General features: G+C 38.8%; 2 protein-coding genes across 2 annotated transcripts; both read right to left on the bottom strand.

Moving 5' to 3' along the window:
• Positions 1 to 5481: 5481 nt before the first annotated feature.
• On the bottom strand, positions 5482 to 7507 carry rpz4 (rapunzel 4). Its single transcript, XM_083906889.1, has 2 exons — positions 7386 to 7507; positions 5482 to 6837 (listed from the first exon to the last, which is right to left on the bottom strand). The coding sequence occupies exon 2, from the start codon at positions 6824 to 6826 to the stop codon at positions 5651 to 5653; it is 1176 nt and encodes a 391-aa protein (XP_083763015.1). The 5' UTR covers positions 6827 to 6837; positions 7386 to 7507; the 3' UTR covers positions 5482 to 5650.
• Positions 7508 to 11450: 3943 nt separating this feature from the next.
• rpz5 (rapunzel 5) lies at positions 11451 to 15283 on the bottom strand. The gene is made up of 2 exons (XM_083907276.1): positions 15238 to 15283; positions 11451 to 13708 (listed from the first exon to the last, which is right to left on the bottom strand). Exon 2 carries the CDS (start codon positions 13650 to 13652, stop codon positions 12474 to 12476), a length of 1179 nt encoding a protein of 392 aa, XP_083763402.1. The 5' UTR covers positions 13653 to 13708; positions 15238 to 15283; the 3' UTR covers positions 11451 to 12473.
• Between the last annotated feature and the right edge of the window lie 259 nt (positions 15284 to 15542).

Below are 15542 nucleotides of genomic sequence, written 5' to 3'. Positions count from 1 at the left end.
ACATAGTACAGAATAACGTTTTTGTCAAATTTTGGAGCAAAATGTTTTTTTCCAAAAAATGGTCAGATTTTCGACAAAATAGTGTAGAATGACATTGAGGTAGAGGACATAGTATAGTATGTCGTTTTTGTCAAATTTTGGAATTTTTTTAAATTGTCACATTTTGCAAGACATAGTATAGTATGAAGTTTTTGTCAAGTTTTGGACCAAAAAAAGGTTGTTCAAAAAAACTGTCAGATTTTGGACAACATAGTATAGTATGACGTTTTTGTCAAATTTTGGACCAAATTATTTTTTTTTCAAAAAATGGTCACATTTTTGAGACATAGTATAGTATGACGTTTTTGTCAAATTTTGGACCAAATTATTTTTCTCCAAAAATGGTCACATTTTGGAGACATAGTATAGTTTGACGTACTACATAGTATAGTATGATGTACTACATAGTATAGTATGACGTACTACATAGTATAGTTTGACGTACTACATAGTATAGTATGATGTACTACATAGTATAGTATGACGTACTACATAGTATAGTATGACGTACTACATAGTATAGTTTGACGTACTACATAGTATAGTAGTTTTTGTCAAGTTCTGGACCAAAAAAATGGTTTTCAAAAAAATTGTCCCATTTTGGAGACAGTATAGTATGACGTTTTTGTCAAGTTTTGGACCCAAAAAATGATTTTCAAATTTTTTTTTCAGATTTTGGACGACATAGTATAGTATGACGTTTTGGACCAATTGTTTTTTTCCCAAAAATTGTCACATTTTGGACGACATAGTATAAATATGTCGTTTTTGTCACATTTTGGACCCATTTCTTTTTTTCAAAAAATTGTCACATTTTGGACGACATAGAATGACGTACTACATAGTACAATATGACGTTTTTTTCCAATTTTCGAAGACACACTCACCTATGACATAAGTTAATGACAAACTTAGTTTAGTCACCAGTGGGATTTGAACCCACAATCTTTGGCTAACACTAACACTTACATTAGAACAAGACTTGCCAGTGAACATTTGGAAAGACATTTGAAAGGTGAAAAGGGAAAGTTTAAAGTGTCTCAGCTGTTCCATCATCACAGTCTGTCATTTTGTCTTTGAGAGGATTTTAAGGCAGTGTTTTATCTGACTTTTCCCTCTTTGTCTGAGAATGTTGACACTTGGACCATGAAGTGTTCGTGGCTTGTTCACTTTGTTTCTGTTAATGACACAAACTGGACAGCAGTGTTTTGACCCAGTTGTTTTTCTTTGCACTTGTTCTGGTTCTTTCTTGTTTCTTGTCGCATGACAAATGCACTGGGATGATTTGCTCTGTGACAAAGATAGAAACGCCACAACCACATAATTATAGACCACTGTGGGTGTTTCCAAAGGAACCGTAACTTCCTGATTTCTCCTTTTATAAGCTGTAGGTCAAAACTAACTAACTGGTCTTTTTGGTAAAAAAAAAAAAATTCTCACTTGAATCATTCTGGCTATTTTATTTATTTATTTAATTTTTCTTTCCAAATTCTTTTTACACACGGCTCTAATCCTCTGTTCTTGATGTGTTTAATATAGATTAGTAAACTGTTCAGGGCAGAAAACATACTGTATGTACTTACCAGTTTTAAAGTAGACATATTAGACCCTATTTCTATCATTATAAAGTAGGTTTTCCACATAATATTCTGGCATATTGTTCCATATGAGTCTTAATAAGAAAAGGTCTAACTTTAATTTACCATCCACCATAATCCAGGTTAGAAGTTCATGTTTAGATGCTCTTGTGTCTTTTAACAAGAATCATACACAACTATATCCAAACAAATGATAGATTTGACAGTTTATTTGTTATTATTACATCTATTGTTTTAACATTAGAACATTAGACAGTACATGTTTAAAAAGAAGAAGCAAAGAAAGTAAAGTGAACCAAAGTACTTTTGCAGCTAATATGGATCGACAGATAAAAAGATAAAGATGATATAAAGAATATAGAAACTCCGATTACACTGGTGTCCAATAAGAATAATGATATACAAAATAAAAGATTGCTGCAGTGTCTCTATGACACTATGATGTTTTTGTTCTCACAACAGTTTCAGATTAGTCAAAATCACCCAAAATAACTAACTATATTTACACGGTCTAAACTTTATGTGGCAGTTTGTGGTCAGATCAACACAAAGCTCTATAAAATATTAGCTCAATAAAGTTGAATAAAGAGGAGACAGTAAGTTCACCTCTGCTTGTTCATGGTGTTTAAATAAAGTTTTCATACAGGATTGTCTGTGCTTTGTTTGTGTTGTTCAGCAGCTGATTACAAAGTGTGCTCGTGTTAGATTATAGGCCACGTTTATACATATCAGCGTATTTAGAGAAAACCCTCTGTCTTCAAAAATAACATCGTGCACACAACATTGTTTTATAAAAAATACGTCGTCGAGAGCTGCCAAAGTGTAAGGAGAAGCATAAAGTCATGGAGGCCAATCACAATCCTCAGGGTTAGGGAACTTCTTTTCTTCTTTATTTATGTCAAATTTTGGACGAAAAAAACTTTTCAAAAAAATACTCAAATTTTGGATGACATAGAATAGTATGACATTTTTGTCAAACTTTGGACGAAAAAGTTTTTATTCAAAAAAATTGTCAAATTTTGGACAACATGCTATAGTATGACGGTTTTTTCTTCAAATTTTGGACAATTTTATTTATTTTGGGACAAAAAAATGTATTCAAAGAAATTGTCAAATTTTGGACGACATAGTATAGTATGACATTTCTGACAAATTTTGGACCAAAATTTTTTTTTTTTTTAAATTGTCAAATTTTGGATGACAGTATAGTATGACGTTTTTGTCAAACTTTGGACGAAAAAGTTTTTATTCCAAAAAATTGTCAAATTTTGGACAACATGCTATAGTATGACGGTTTTTTTCTTCAAATTTTGGACAATTTTATTTATTTTGGGACAAAAAAATGTATTCAAAGAAATTGTCAAATTTTGGACGACATAGTATAGTATGACATTTCTGACAAATTTTGGACCAAAATTTTTTTTTTTTTAAATTGTCAAATTTTGGATGACAGTATAGAATGACGTTTTTGTCAAACTTTGGACGAAAAAGTTTTTATTCAAATTTTTTTTCAAATTTTGGACAACATGCTATAGTATGACGGTTTTCTTCTTCAAATTTTGGACAATTTTATTTATTTTGGGACAAAAAAATGTATTCAAAGAAATTGTCAAATTTTGGACGACATAGTATAGTATGACATTTCTGACAAATTTTGGACCAAAATTTTTTTTTTTTTAAATTGTCAAATTTTGGATGACAGTATAGTATGACGTTTTTGTCAAACTTTGGACGAAAAAGTTTTTATTCAAAAAAATTGTCAAATTTTGGACAACATGCTATAGTATGACGGTTTTTTTTCTTCAAATTTTGGACAATTTTATTTATTTTGGGACAAAAAAATGTATTCAAAGAAATTGTCAAATTTTGGACCAAATTTTTTTTTTTTTAAATTGTCAAATTTTGGATGACAGTATAGTATGACGTTTTTGTCAAACTTTGGACGAAAAAGTTTTTATTCCAAAAAATTGTCAAATTTTGGACAACATGCTATAGTATGACGGTTTTTTTTCTTCAAATTTTGGACAATTTTATTTATTTTGGGACAAAAAAATGTATTCAAAGAAATTGTCAAATTTTGGACGACATAGTATAGTATGACATTTCTGACAAATTTTGGACCAAAATTTTTTTTTTTTTAATTGTCAAATTTTGGATGACAGTATAGTATGACGTTTTTGTCAAACTTTGGACGAAAAAGTTTTTATTCCAAAAAATTGTCAAATTTTGGACAACATGCTATAGTATGACGGTTTTTTTTCTTCAAATTTTGGACAATTTTATTTATTTTGGGACAAAAAAATGTATTCAAAGAAATTGTCAAATTTTGGACGACATAGTATAGTATGACATTTCTGACAAATTTTGGACCAAAATTTTTTTTTTTTTTAATTGTCAAATTTTGGATGACAGTATAGTATGACGTTTTTGTCAAACTTTGGACGAAAAAGTTTTTATTCCAAAAAATTGTCAAATTTTGGACAACATGCTATAGTATGACGGTTTTTTCTTCAAATTTTGGACAACTTTATTTATTTTGGGACAAAAAAATGTATTCAAAAAAATTGACAAATTTTGGACCAAATTTTTTTTCTTCAAAAAATTGTCAAATTTTGGACTACGAATACGATTTGTACGAATATTTCCCCCCATCCGTTTTCAAAAATAACATCGTTTTCAAAAATACGTCGTCGTATTAATAATAAGTGTAAGGAGAAGGATAAAGACATGGAAGCCAATCACAATCCTCAGAATCAACCACAACGAATAACACAGAAGTTCTCAGATATATATCTTCAGATATAAGAAGGAGGACGACTTCTTTCTTTCTTTTCAGGTCAAAAGCGTTTGCACAAAGGTAAAAATCAGCATCATGATAACCTAACAAACTGTAAACATAGAGCGTTCACATGATGACGCTTGAGAACCTAAAACCCAATTTCTCTCAGTTGACACGACAACACATACATACACACACATTATCAGAAATCTCCGTCCAAACCGCGTAGAAATATCTGCGTTTTCCCTTCGTGTAACAGGGCCTAAAACTACGTAGTGCCTTGTACCAGGTACGACGTTAGTGGAAAACGCAACTTCACTGTGCCGAGGCGAGCAGAGCCGGTGGAAATGTTCTAATAGTGTTGTAATCTGTGTTATCTGTGCTGCACCAGAAGAAGCTCTCTTCATGAAAACATGGCTGTCTGCACGGACACAGGAGGAAACTCACTTTAAGCTATTTTCGCAAAATCTTCACCTGATAAAAATGTGTCCGTGCTCGAGTCGAGAATAAGGCTTTAGCTTTACACAACAACGATCTGGACACAAACTGGGTTTAGACGAGCGTGTTTGGGTGGAAATCTGCGCACACACGGTGACGCTAAAGTGTGTGAAATGTGATGTAGTATGCATGCCAGGTGGCTAGGTGGCGCTGTGAAGCACTGCCATACAACAACAGCAGGAGCGTTGAAACTTCCTTCTACTTCTGCATTCAAACAGCCTTTTGTGGTTGAATTACTCACTCTGAAAATCATGATTTTGATCTCATTGAAAGGGTTCGGGTCAGGGTTTGTTCCACAAAATGAGAGATTTGAACTTACTGATGGAGAAAGGATCAACAACTCCTGACTGTGAGTGTGTGTGTGTGACGCTGTCTTTGTAAACAGAGAGATTATCACTTAAAGACTCTGTTTCACTCATTTTCTCTCATGACTTTGGTAAACACTGTTTCTTCAATACGCTGAGTTGACTGATTGCTGAGCTGAACTCTTGCGATCACCAGGTTTCACAAGGTCCAACGACCACATTCTCCTGAACCAGAGGAAATACTGAATATTCTGCAGGCACTTTAACATTATTAGAGAGTCATGAAGATAATTATCCATTCTTAGAAAACACATAGAGATGAAACTAAGGCACATAGTGTGAGATATTTTGCTGCTCAGTCAAAGCAGAGAGGCAGCGGTAGATTCTGATCGGTGCAAACATACAAACACAGACTGATCGTTTCTCAAACTTCATGCAGAGTGAACACAGACGTAGAAGTTCTTGTGTTCCTCCCAGTAGTGCAGCTCGTCGCTGAAGCTCCAGGAACATCCCAGGTCTTTGCTGGTCTTCACCGTGTGGACCACGCAGCTGCCGGGCAGCTTCTCAAACAGCAGCTCTGCGACGCTCACCACCGTGAGCTTCTTCTGACTCTGGATCAGCTGCTGGACGCGATTCTTGTCCACGGGTTCGGGCGAGGAGCTGAACGACACCCAGACGTTCAGCTTCTCGTCGGACGCCGGGACCTGGAAGCGACTCTTCCCCGTCGGACAATGGAACTCCTTCCTGTTGGCGAATAAGCCTGAAGGAGACCTGAAGACCCGCACGGACCAGCCCACCCAGTCGTACTTCTTCTTGAGTTTCTCTACGATGGTATCAGCTAACTGCTGGCTGCTTAAACCTGGCTGGTCTCTCACCAGACGTCGGGAATCTTGCTCTGCTTGTTTGGGGAAGCTGACGATGCAGTCTTCAATCACAGCGTTTATCTTGGACTGCACAGTGTTCATCTTCTCAGCCCAGTCTTTGAGGAGAGCGTCCTCCTCATCGTAGCCCTTCAGAGCAGCGTGACCCAACAGGGCGATGAGTCCGATGCAGAAAAGCTTCTTCAGTCGAGCGCAGAAGTCCTCCACCGGCCGGCGACTCTTCTCCTCATAGTTCAGCGTGATCTCCAGCACAGATTCTCCAGAGAAGTTGTTTCCGATCACGACATTATAGAGCGTGTTGAGGTTTTTGTCTCCACCTGTTCTGGCAAAATGTTCAAGGAAAGTCTTCTTCTTGACTTCTCTGAACTTGGGCTTGGCGTTGAGGATGTCCATGTACTTCCTGAACTGGTTGGTGATGTTCTCCTCCACTGGGAAATAAGAGGCGTCCATTCCGCTCTTCTTAATCTCCTCGTTGATCCTCTGGATTTCCTCGGACACCACGTCCAGCCGCTCGCGCACTTTCTGAAACTGCTCCTTCATGAACGCGGCTTCTTTGCTCTCCACGTTGTCCAGAGCCAGTTTAACGATGGGCGCGGCGATGGCGAAGATGGGGAAGAGGTCTCCGGCGATGCTGGCCACCACCTCGGCTCCCTGTTCAAACACCTCCATCACCGTCTCCACCATGTCCTTCCTCTCTGCTACGAGCTGCTGCAGCTGGTTCGCCATCTTTGCTGATTCTGACAAGAAGATGAATAATAAATAATGACGTTAATATCATTAGAATATAATCATTCTGCTGTGAACTTTGTGACGAAACCAGAGCAGAACATAACCACAAATACACTTTCAAAGTATTTGTCTGAACTCTCTCAGGACAGAAGTGGCTCAGTGTTTATATCCATGACCTTTGTCACCTCTGATCACGACTGTTTTCAAGTTATTGTGTTTGCATAAGTTAAACTGACAGTGATCCAGTGACTTGACTCATTTTTAATATTGTCCATGTTCTAAACATTAATTTAACTCTTTAAAGAAAGTTGCTGAGCTCAGTAACAAACAGAGGAGTGAGAAACAGACACAACTAAATTGAACATTTGAACAACTGAAGGTAAACTTGACATCAACAACAGCACAGATACAGAGAAGATCTGCTCTTGTTTGTATTTGATAATATTACTGTACTCTCTGATGAATCAAATAAAACTGATGAAATAAAGTGAAGTATTTCTTCTTTACATTTAGTGACAGAAACATAGTTGTAAGAGTTTGTTAGAGATTGACTTACAGTTGTGTTACAGTTGTTGTTCTCCTGTTGTTGTTGTTCCACAGTTGTTGGACTGTGTTCTCCTGTTGTTCCTGTTGTTGTTGGACTGTGTTCTCCTGTTGTTGGACTGTGTTCTCCTGTTGTTCCTGTTGTTGTTGGACTGTGTTCTCCTGATCTCCTGCTCTTCTTAACACACAGCAAACACTGATAAGGAAAAGACAAGAAACCCAGAGTTAAGAGTTAGCTTCAGCGTTAGCTTCAGTGTCGGCTGCTGGTCACGCCCAGTGAGTCAATCACTCAACAATGCAAAGAGAAGACGAGTGAAGTTTAACTGTTTAACGCTTGGAGGAAGTTTGTCAACGATGATCTGAACAAAATGGAAGAAAGATTCCACATGTTACTTAACTTATTATTACTAATCTATCATTGTTTGTATTACGTTAAAACCTTATTACAACATGACTGTACTTTAATCATATCATTTCTGATATAAAAAGAATGTATTTATAGTATATATATATCTAACTTCACACAGCATCACCATCATGTCCAAAAAAAGAAAACAAAAGAATGGTTCTCATTCAGAAAAAAACACAAATATTTCACCATCATTTCATAAATTTTGGAAATGACATTTCTTGCCAAAAATTATACTGTGATAAAAGATTCAAAGCTCAAATCTGAATTACACTCATATTTAAAAATGTCCACAAACATGAGGGGAAACTCTTCCTTAACCTTAAAAACCAGACGTGTCCACACTTCACTGATGACTGAGCGTCTTAATCTAATAACATGAAGCAGTGGTTGTAAAGTCAGAGAGACAGTGGAATAACTGAGTGTAGATCAGACCTGAGCTGGTCTCACAGACATGTTCAGACATGTCTTTGTAGAACTCTTTCAAAATAAATACAACATTTTTGGGGAAAAATGCCTCACACACACACTCAGTCTCACTTTAACCCTTTACTGATAATGACCAGTCCTCATGTTAGAATACACTGTTCAGCTCAGTCAATATTGAGACAGCAGGCGTGGGCAGAGATTAAGTGGAAGAGGTTAAACTTGTTCAGCGAGGGTGATTTTTCCAGTAGAACTCAGTGAGTCGCCACGGCAACAAGACAACGGAAAATAATTCCGTCAGCTTGAATCAGCATCTCCCTCTGCTGAGGTCTGTGCTGGGGTTTGAGATTACAGCGAGAAGATCGTAGTGAGAAGATCGTAATGAGAAGATCGTAGTGAGAAGATCGTAGCGAGAAGATCGTAGTGAGAAGATCGTAGTGAGAAGATCGTAGTGAAAAGATCGTAGAGAGAAGATCGTAGTGAGAAGATCGTAGTGAGAAGATCGCAGAGAGAAGATCGCAGTGAGAAGATCATAGAGATTTCTCACACATAAATACAGCCAGCAGACAAATGTCTTCATAAATTGTCAGTTTTCTGCAACCATAAACCTAGAAAAGCACTCGGAGAGCGCAGACGGATCACGCCCAAAATCTAATCACATGTTCCTGGTCTCATCGAGGACATTTCCTGAAAATTTCATCCAAATCCGTCCGTGACTTTTCGTGTTATGATGCTAACAGACAGGCAGACGAACAAACTCTGGCGAAAAACATAGACCTCCTTGTCGTAGGTCAAAAGGCTTAGCTTAGCATATAGCTTAGCAAATAGCTTGGCTCTCCAGTGACCATGAAACACAGACATTAAACTTGCTTTTTCTCTCGATTAAACAAACATCATTTAACGTGTTATTCAGAAAGAGGAGCTAGCTTCTGGTTGTGACCTTTATGCAAAGCTAACCAGCTGCTTAAAACCACTTTTTAATATTAAGTTTAATATTTCAATCATTTCCATGTAAAATGAGGACGTTGTGATGTTGGTGAAGTCACAGTTTACTGTGTCTGATCTGATTTCACTGATCTCTCAGTGTGATTCCTGTTTCACGCTGATCTTCTCGCTCCAGTTGTGTCGCTCGTGGTCTCATGAGTTGTGTAACTGAAATCCAAGTGAGTTAATGCACCTTTAAACACTCTGATCAAATATAAAAGTGCAGTAAGAAACCACAGTTTCAGTCGCGTACAGAAGCCTGGAACTCTACTTTAATGACTTTAATCCTAAAGTGTAGTGCTATTAAATCAGTCGTTATTATCATTGACACAACATTAGAAATGCATAAAACTAGCTCCAGCTCAGCTGCTACGCTAGCACGTTGCACACTGACGCGTCACTGTTAAAAGACAACAAGCAAAACTATCAGCTACAGCAATAGTGATGCTATTTTAGCATTTGATAGTTAGCATTTAAGTGCACTGTGTGGGCTCCTCCTCTGTCAACAAACAACATGAGAACTAGCTGAAACGACTGCTCCATTAGCCACGGAATAAAACCAAAGACATCTTCAGAATAATCTGACTGTAAACTAAAGTTTGTCGCTCTCCCGCACCAAAGTCCAGGGAGAAAATCAGCCCCATTTACATCACAAAAGAACCGTCAATCAAAGGTGACTGACATTTGAAATCCTTCATTCAGATGTATACAAGTTACTAATACTATACATGGATTAGTGTGAATTATTAATCCAGAATAAACCTGAGGATCAGATTGACAGAGTTATGACACCGTTCTGAAGCAGCATGTTTTTACTGCAGCCCACAAGGGTCAAACTTAACATCTTTTGACTTTCGATGCTAACTTAAGGCAACATAAGACACATCAGACGAGGGTTAGATCAGGGATATTCAGAGTGTGTAACTTAACTAACCAATAATACTTCATTTCACACACTGTACCTAGCACAACTAGCATCAAACTATAGCCTTGTACACATCAGTACTACAGTATTACACACATCACAGTGAGATAACTTTGATGATGTTGATGTTTGACATGAAACTAAAGCTCTTTAAGTGTGTGTGTGTGTGTGTGTGTGTGTCAGCTGACCACCACTTAGTCTGACCACACACACAAAAACACACACACTTAACTCTGTGTTAATGGACAAACGTATCGATCCTCGTGCTACACGGACTCTAATAATATCATGTTACAGCCGCAGAACAAACACACACACACACACACACACACACACACACACACACACACACACACACACACACACACACAGCAGGTTAACACGACACAACACTTTGTTACAACACTTTGTTACAAACGCTGCACGAGACAATGACGTATGTGAAACAAAGTTTCCAGACACTTCCGGGTTGAGTGGCTCTGAGGCTCGCGACCAACGCCCAACAAAGTATAAGAAATAACTCCATAGAAGTTAATGTTACGTTTGTGTTAATGTTAATGTTACGTTTGTGTTGATACATAATAACGAAGCTGTCGTGTTCTTTGACGCTTGTTACAGTAACACGGCGCGGGAAAGAGAAGGAAACACACTTCATTATTATGTAACCACAGACATTATTTCACCTCCTCTTCCTCCTCTTCTTCCTCTCAGTGTCATTAAAAACACAAACACTGAGAAACTTTGACTACAGTTAAACAGAAACAGACTCACCTGATTATTAGACTTTGACAGGAAACACTTCAACACTGTGTGTCTGCGTGAGTCACGTGACTCTGCTCAGACACACCCACACCCACACACACACTGCGCAGCTATTCTTCTGAGGACATTACAGAGCATTAACTTAACCTAACCTTAACCACAATTCAAATGTTAGCCCTAAACTTCACTAAAGGACTAAAGCACGTCCTCACAAATGACTTTCTGTCTCATTAGGACCAGATCCTGGTCTCTTTGAGACCTTCTGGTCCTGATAAAGGTCTTCAAACAAACTCAACACTTGGGTGTGATCATAACAGCTATTATTAATAGGTGATATTTTATTATTCCACCTCCACCCATTTGATCAACAGTGACATATGATCAAAGTATGAATTTGTTCTGACGTCAAATACTATCAGCAGGACCTGCTGTTTTTAACCTCATCTCAAAATAATGATAATAATGTTGATAAAATGACAGAAACATCCTTTTTTTGGTTTATTACAAATCAAAGTCAATTATACACAAATGTCTTGGTAAAGATTGTGCAGCGCAGCACTATATTACACCAAAAGCAGCAAAAAAGGTTGGATATTGGAATTAAAAAATAAAATAAAAACTGTCTAAAGGTACCTTAAAGTGATCGTGAAGGTTTTCTGAAGTGTGGCTGCACGAGTCATTCAGTGTTTACATGCACAGTTTAGTCCAGCTAAGGTCATAGTCCGACTACAGTTTAAGTGTGGTCCATTTACTGGCTGGTTACATAACTGACTCTACCTCTGTAGGTGGCGCTGTAGCTCTCTATAAGCTAGTGCGTATTGAATCAGTTTCCTGTTGACCTTTAATTACGTGGCAGAAAGTCAAAGACCAAGACTATGAATCCCATTATCCAGGTATGATAGTCTGACTAAGACTATCTCAATCTGAGCCTGACATGAAGAAATCCACATTATTATTTTAGTCTGACTAAAATATGACTTTTAACATGCGTGTAAATGCACCGACTGAAACAATCAAATCTACTCCTTATTTTTGCAGTTATATCTCATGATTAGACCGACTTCATTGTCCCTCACTAAAGAGAATCAGAGTTTTTAGCTTGTGTCGACACACATTCTACTGTTGCCTTGTGTCACTTCGGTAAATCTTGTTGTTTCTTGTTGGAAAAGGCTGTTTAACAGTGAGAAATAATGGCAAATATATTCTCATCATAGATACTATAGATTTAAGAGTCTTTTCTTAAGGTTAATATAAAGACCTCGTACCTCGTACATCCACACTTCACCTAACCAGAAGTCGGTCTAACTTCTGTCACATCTAATGGCAACAGATTCACATCCAAGTCGTTGCTGTCATGGCGCTGATTACTCAGAATGTTCTACAATAACCTGAAGCTGCTGTATAATCAAACAAAAGATAGATTTATAAAATATATGAAGATATAGACCACGTACAGGAGCAGGCAGAGCAGATTATATATATATATGTATTTATATATCAACACAGACATGTTCTACTGTCTCTGATAAAGACATGAATGTATCTGCAGCTTGATTCTTTGCAGCTGCAGCTGGTTATGTTTTATTTCTGTAAATCTACTCAGAGTGGATACACAGGTAGGCTCTCTTGTGTTTTCCATAGTAGTAACAATCCTCATGGAAGTTGTTGCTCTCCACCACTTCCTTGTAATGGCTGACAGCGTGGACCAGGCAGTTGGGGAAGCTCTTGTTCAAAGACAAAGCCACAGCCATCATGTTGCCCTTCAGCTTCTGGCTGATCTGCTCCTGGATCTGACACTTGTCGATGGGTTTGGGCTCGACGCAGAACGACACCACCACCTTGATCTTGTTATTGGTCAGAATGTCAAACCAGTTGGCTCCACCGCTGCCGTGGTACTTCTTCCCCGCCAGCCAGTTGAAGAAGAAGATGCGCTCCCGCTCGCTGAAAGCCCTGATGGACCAGTTCACCCAGTCGTATTTCTTCACCAGTGAATCCAGGAGGGTTTTGGTGAAGTCACGGTCCACAGTAGCCGGATTCTCCTGAAGCTGGTGCTCCATGTCTGACTTGGCTTGTTCGGCAAAGTTCTCCGTGCAGTCGTCCACGGCTGCTTTCATTCGATTCTCCACGTCCTCCATCCGTCCCTGCCACTTCTTCACCATCTCCTCGCCGACCGCCCCTTCCTTGAGGGCAGCGTGGCCCATGACGGCGATGATGCCCATGACAAACAGCTTCTTCAGTCGGGCGCAGAAATCCTCGACTGCCCGTCTGCTTCTCTGCTCTGTAGTGACCACCGTCTCCAGCAGAGGGTCTCCTGAGGTGTTCTCCCCCGTGACGGCGTTGTAGAGAGCGTCGATGTTCAAGTCGCTGTCGGTGTTCTCAAAATGGCTAAGGAACTTTTCCTTCTTCTTCTCCCGGAACTTTGGCTTGGCGTTGACGAATTCCTGGAACTTCTCGTACTGGCTGAGCATCTGCGCCTCGCGGTCAAAGTTCTGCTTGTTCATCGACGTCTTCTGCAGCTCCAGGGCGATTTTGTCGATCTCGTCTTGGATGCCCTCCAGTTGCTGGTTGACGATCTCAAACTGCTGAGTCAGGAAGCGAGCCTCCTGGCTGTCCGGGTTGCTGAGAAGCTCGGCCGAAGCCACGAACACGGCCTCCAGGACCGGGTGAAGCTGGCCCACGGTGGCAGCGAGCACCTCGGAGGCTTGGCCCATGATCTCCACACCTTTTTCAATCTTGTCCCTGTTCTGCACAAGCCAGTCTGCCACACTGTTCATCTTTGCGGTGTGTGTTTCACGCTAAGCTAATATGTTTTCCAACAGCGACAGACGTCCTGAAAGAAGAAGAAACACCTGTGTAAAACTCCTTATTTAGCACGTTTATGACATTCCTGTTTTATTTGCCTTGGCCGTGCGAATCTAATCAGCTTAAATGACGTGTGTTTTTTCTCACAGGACATTTTCCTGACAAACAATAAAGCCAGCAGCAGCAGGTCATGTCAGCACATGTAGGCATCGAGTTGCATCGCCACACCCTCAGAGCCACGGTTAATGACAGGGACTCGTTTAAAGCCTTGATGACAACGACTAAACTTAAAGAAACTTTGTGTAAATACACAAACAACCCAGACGTGGATGGTAATTCAGGACAAACATTAAACATGGTTTGTGTACTCATGAATTATGATGATGTGCAGTATTGTGTAACGTAGTGCAGCACTGGTCCTCTGGGATGATTTTATTATTTGTTAAACTGCTCTAACTAAAGCCAAGAAAGCCCTTTACAAACACAGATGTTCACAACATGTGGACTGAGGGGGATTTACGTTGTTAACGACAGTTTAGTTTTTCATGTAAAACACTCAGGATCGATGACATAACTCAGTTCATGTTCCCTAGAGTCAGAATTAAAGGCACACCCAACACAACAGGGCTGAGAAACCCCCACCACCACTGCACTTGTTCAATACTGCAATCACACTCATTACAGCCACATATATATATATTTATACACTAATGAACAATCATATGAATATATAGATATCAGCAGATAACAGCAGTGCAAATGAATATGTTAAACTCAGCAGTGATGAGATCAGAGGTGTCAGTTTACAGCCATTTCCTATCGCTGCACTAATGACATTTATTTCACTAAGTCACATGACCTTCAATCAATTTTCTACACCTTTTTATGGACATTTGATTTTTCTAATCTATTAAAAAACATGATTTAAAAAAGGTTAAACTGTGAAAAAATAAATGATACTTACTGAGTAATTTTCTTGGAAATATCTTCCCTTGTAAAAAATTAGAAAAGTAGAAAAAGTCTTGGTGTAAAACACAAAGTAAAATGTGTTTTTGTGAGAGAGAAAAAGGCGAGTCCAGCAGAGTCGAACAGTTGATCAAACACTGATCTCTTCTTTCACTGTGATATGCTTCACTTCAGTGTTACACAGCTTTAATGGACACCACAGCACACACACACATAAATATATATGTGTTTTTAATAAGAAGAAGACACTCCCTAAAGGACTCATTTGTCATCTAAATTTAAATTATATCATGTTTTTAACCACTTCAGATGTTAATGTGAACATAAACTAGAGTTTCTACAGACTTTTATTGTGAAAGGTCAGGTTCAATCATGTCTATATGAGCTGAAACAGAAAAACATACTTTTTTCTTTCTTTCTTTCTTTCTTTCTTTCTTTCTTTCTTTCTTTCTTTCTTTCTTTCCTTCCTTCTTTCTTCCTTCAATAATGAGGAACAGAGTAAAGTGCTGAGGTCAATGATGGGAAAGTTGAATGAAGAATGACGGCAAAAATAATAAGAAATAAGAATAATTAAAAGAAAAAGAAACTCACCTTTCTAGTTAAAGAATATCCAGTGGGCCTGAGTCCAGTTATCCAGTCGTCCAGCTGTGCCTGTGAGCACCAGCCTCTCTGGGATGTATATATAGACTCTCTCTCTCTCTCTCTCTCTCTCTCTCTCTCTCCCAGTGTCTGTCTGTGTCTCTCTCCCTCTCTCTCTCTCTCTCCCTCGTCACTCCCCCTTTGGAACTCCTCCATCCCGTCCCAGCATTCCTCAGAAACCCACTCAGAGGCTCTGGAGGCCGGCACTGACACAGATAACGTCCTGTAAACACTCCCCACGGAGGGACACCGTGCAC

This window comes from Microchirus variegatus (assembly GCF_963457635.1).
Source record: "Microchirus variegatus genome assembly, chromosome: 20".
NCBI lineage: Eukaryota > Metazoa > Chordata > Actinopteri > Pleuronectiformes > Soleidae > Microchirus > Microchirus variegatus.
This window is presented reverse-complemented; position numbering and strand designations above follow the sequence as displayed.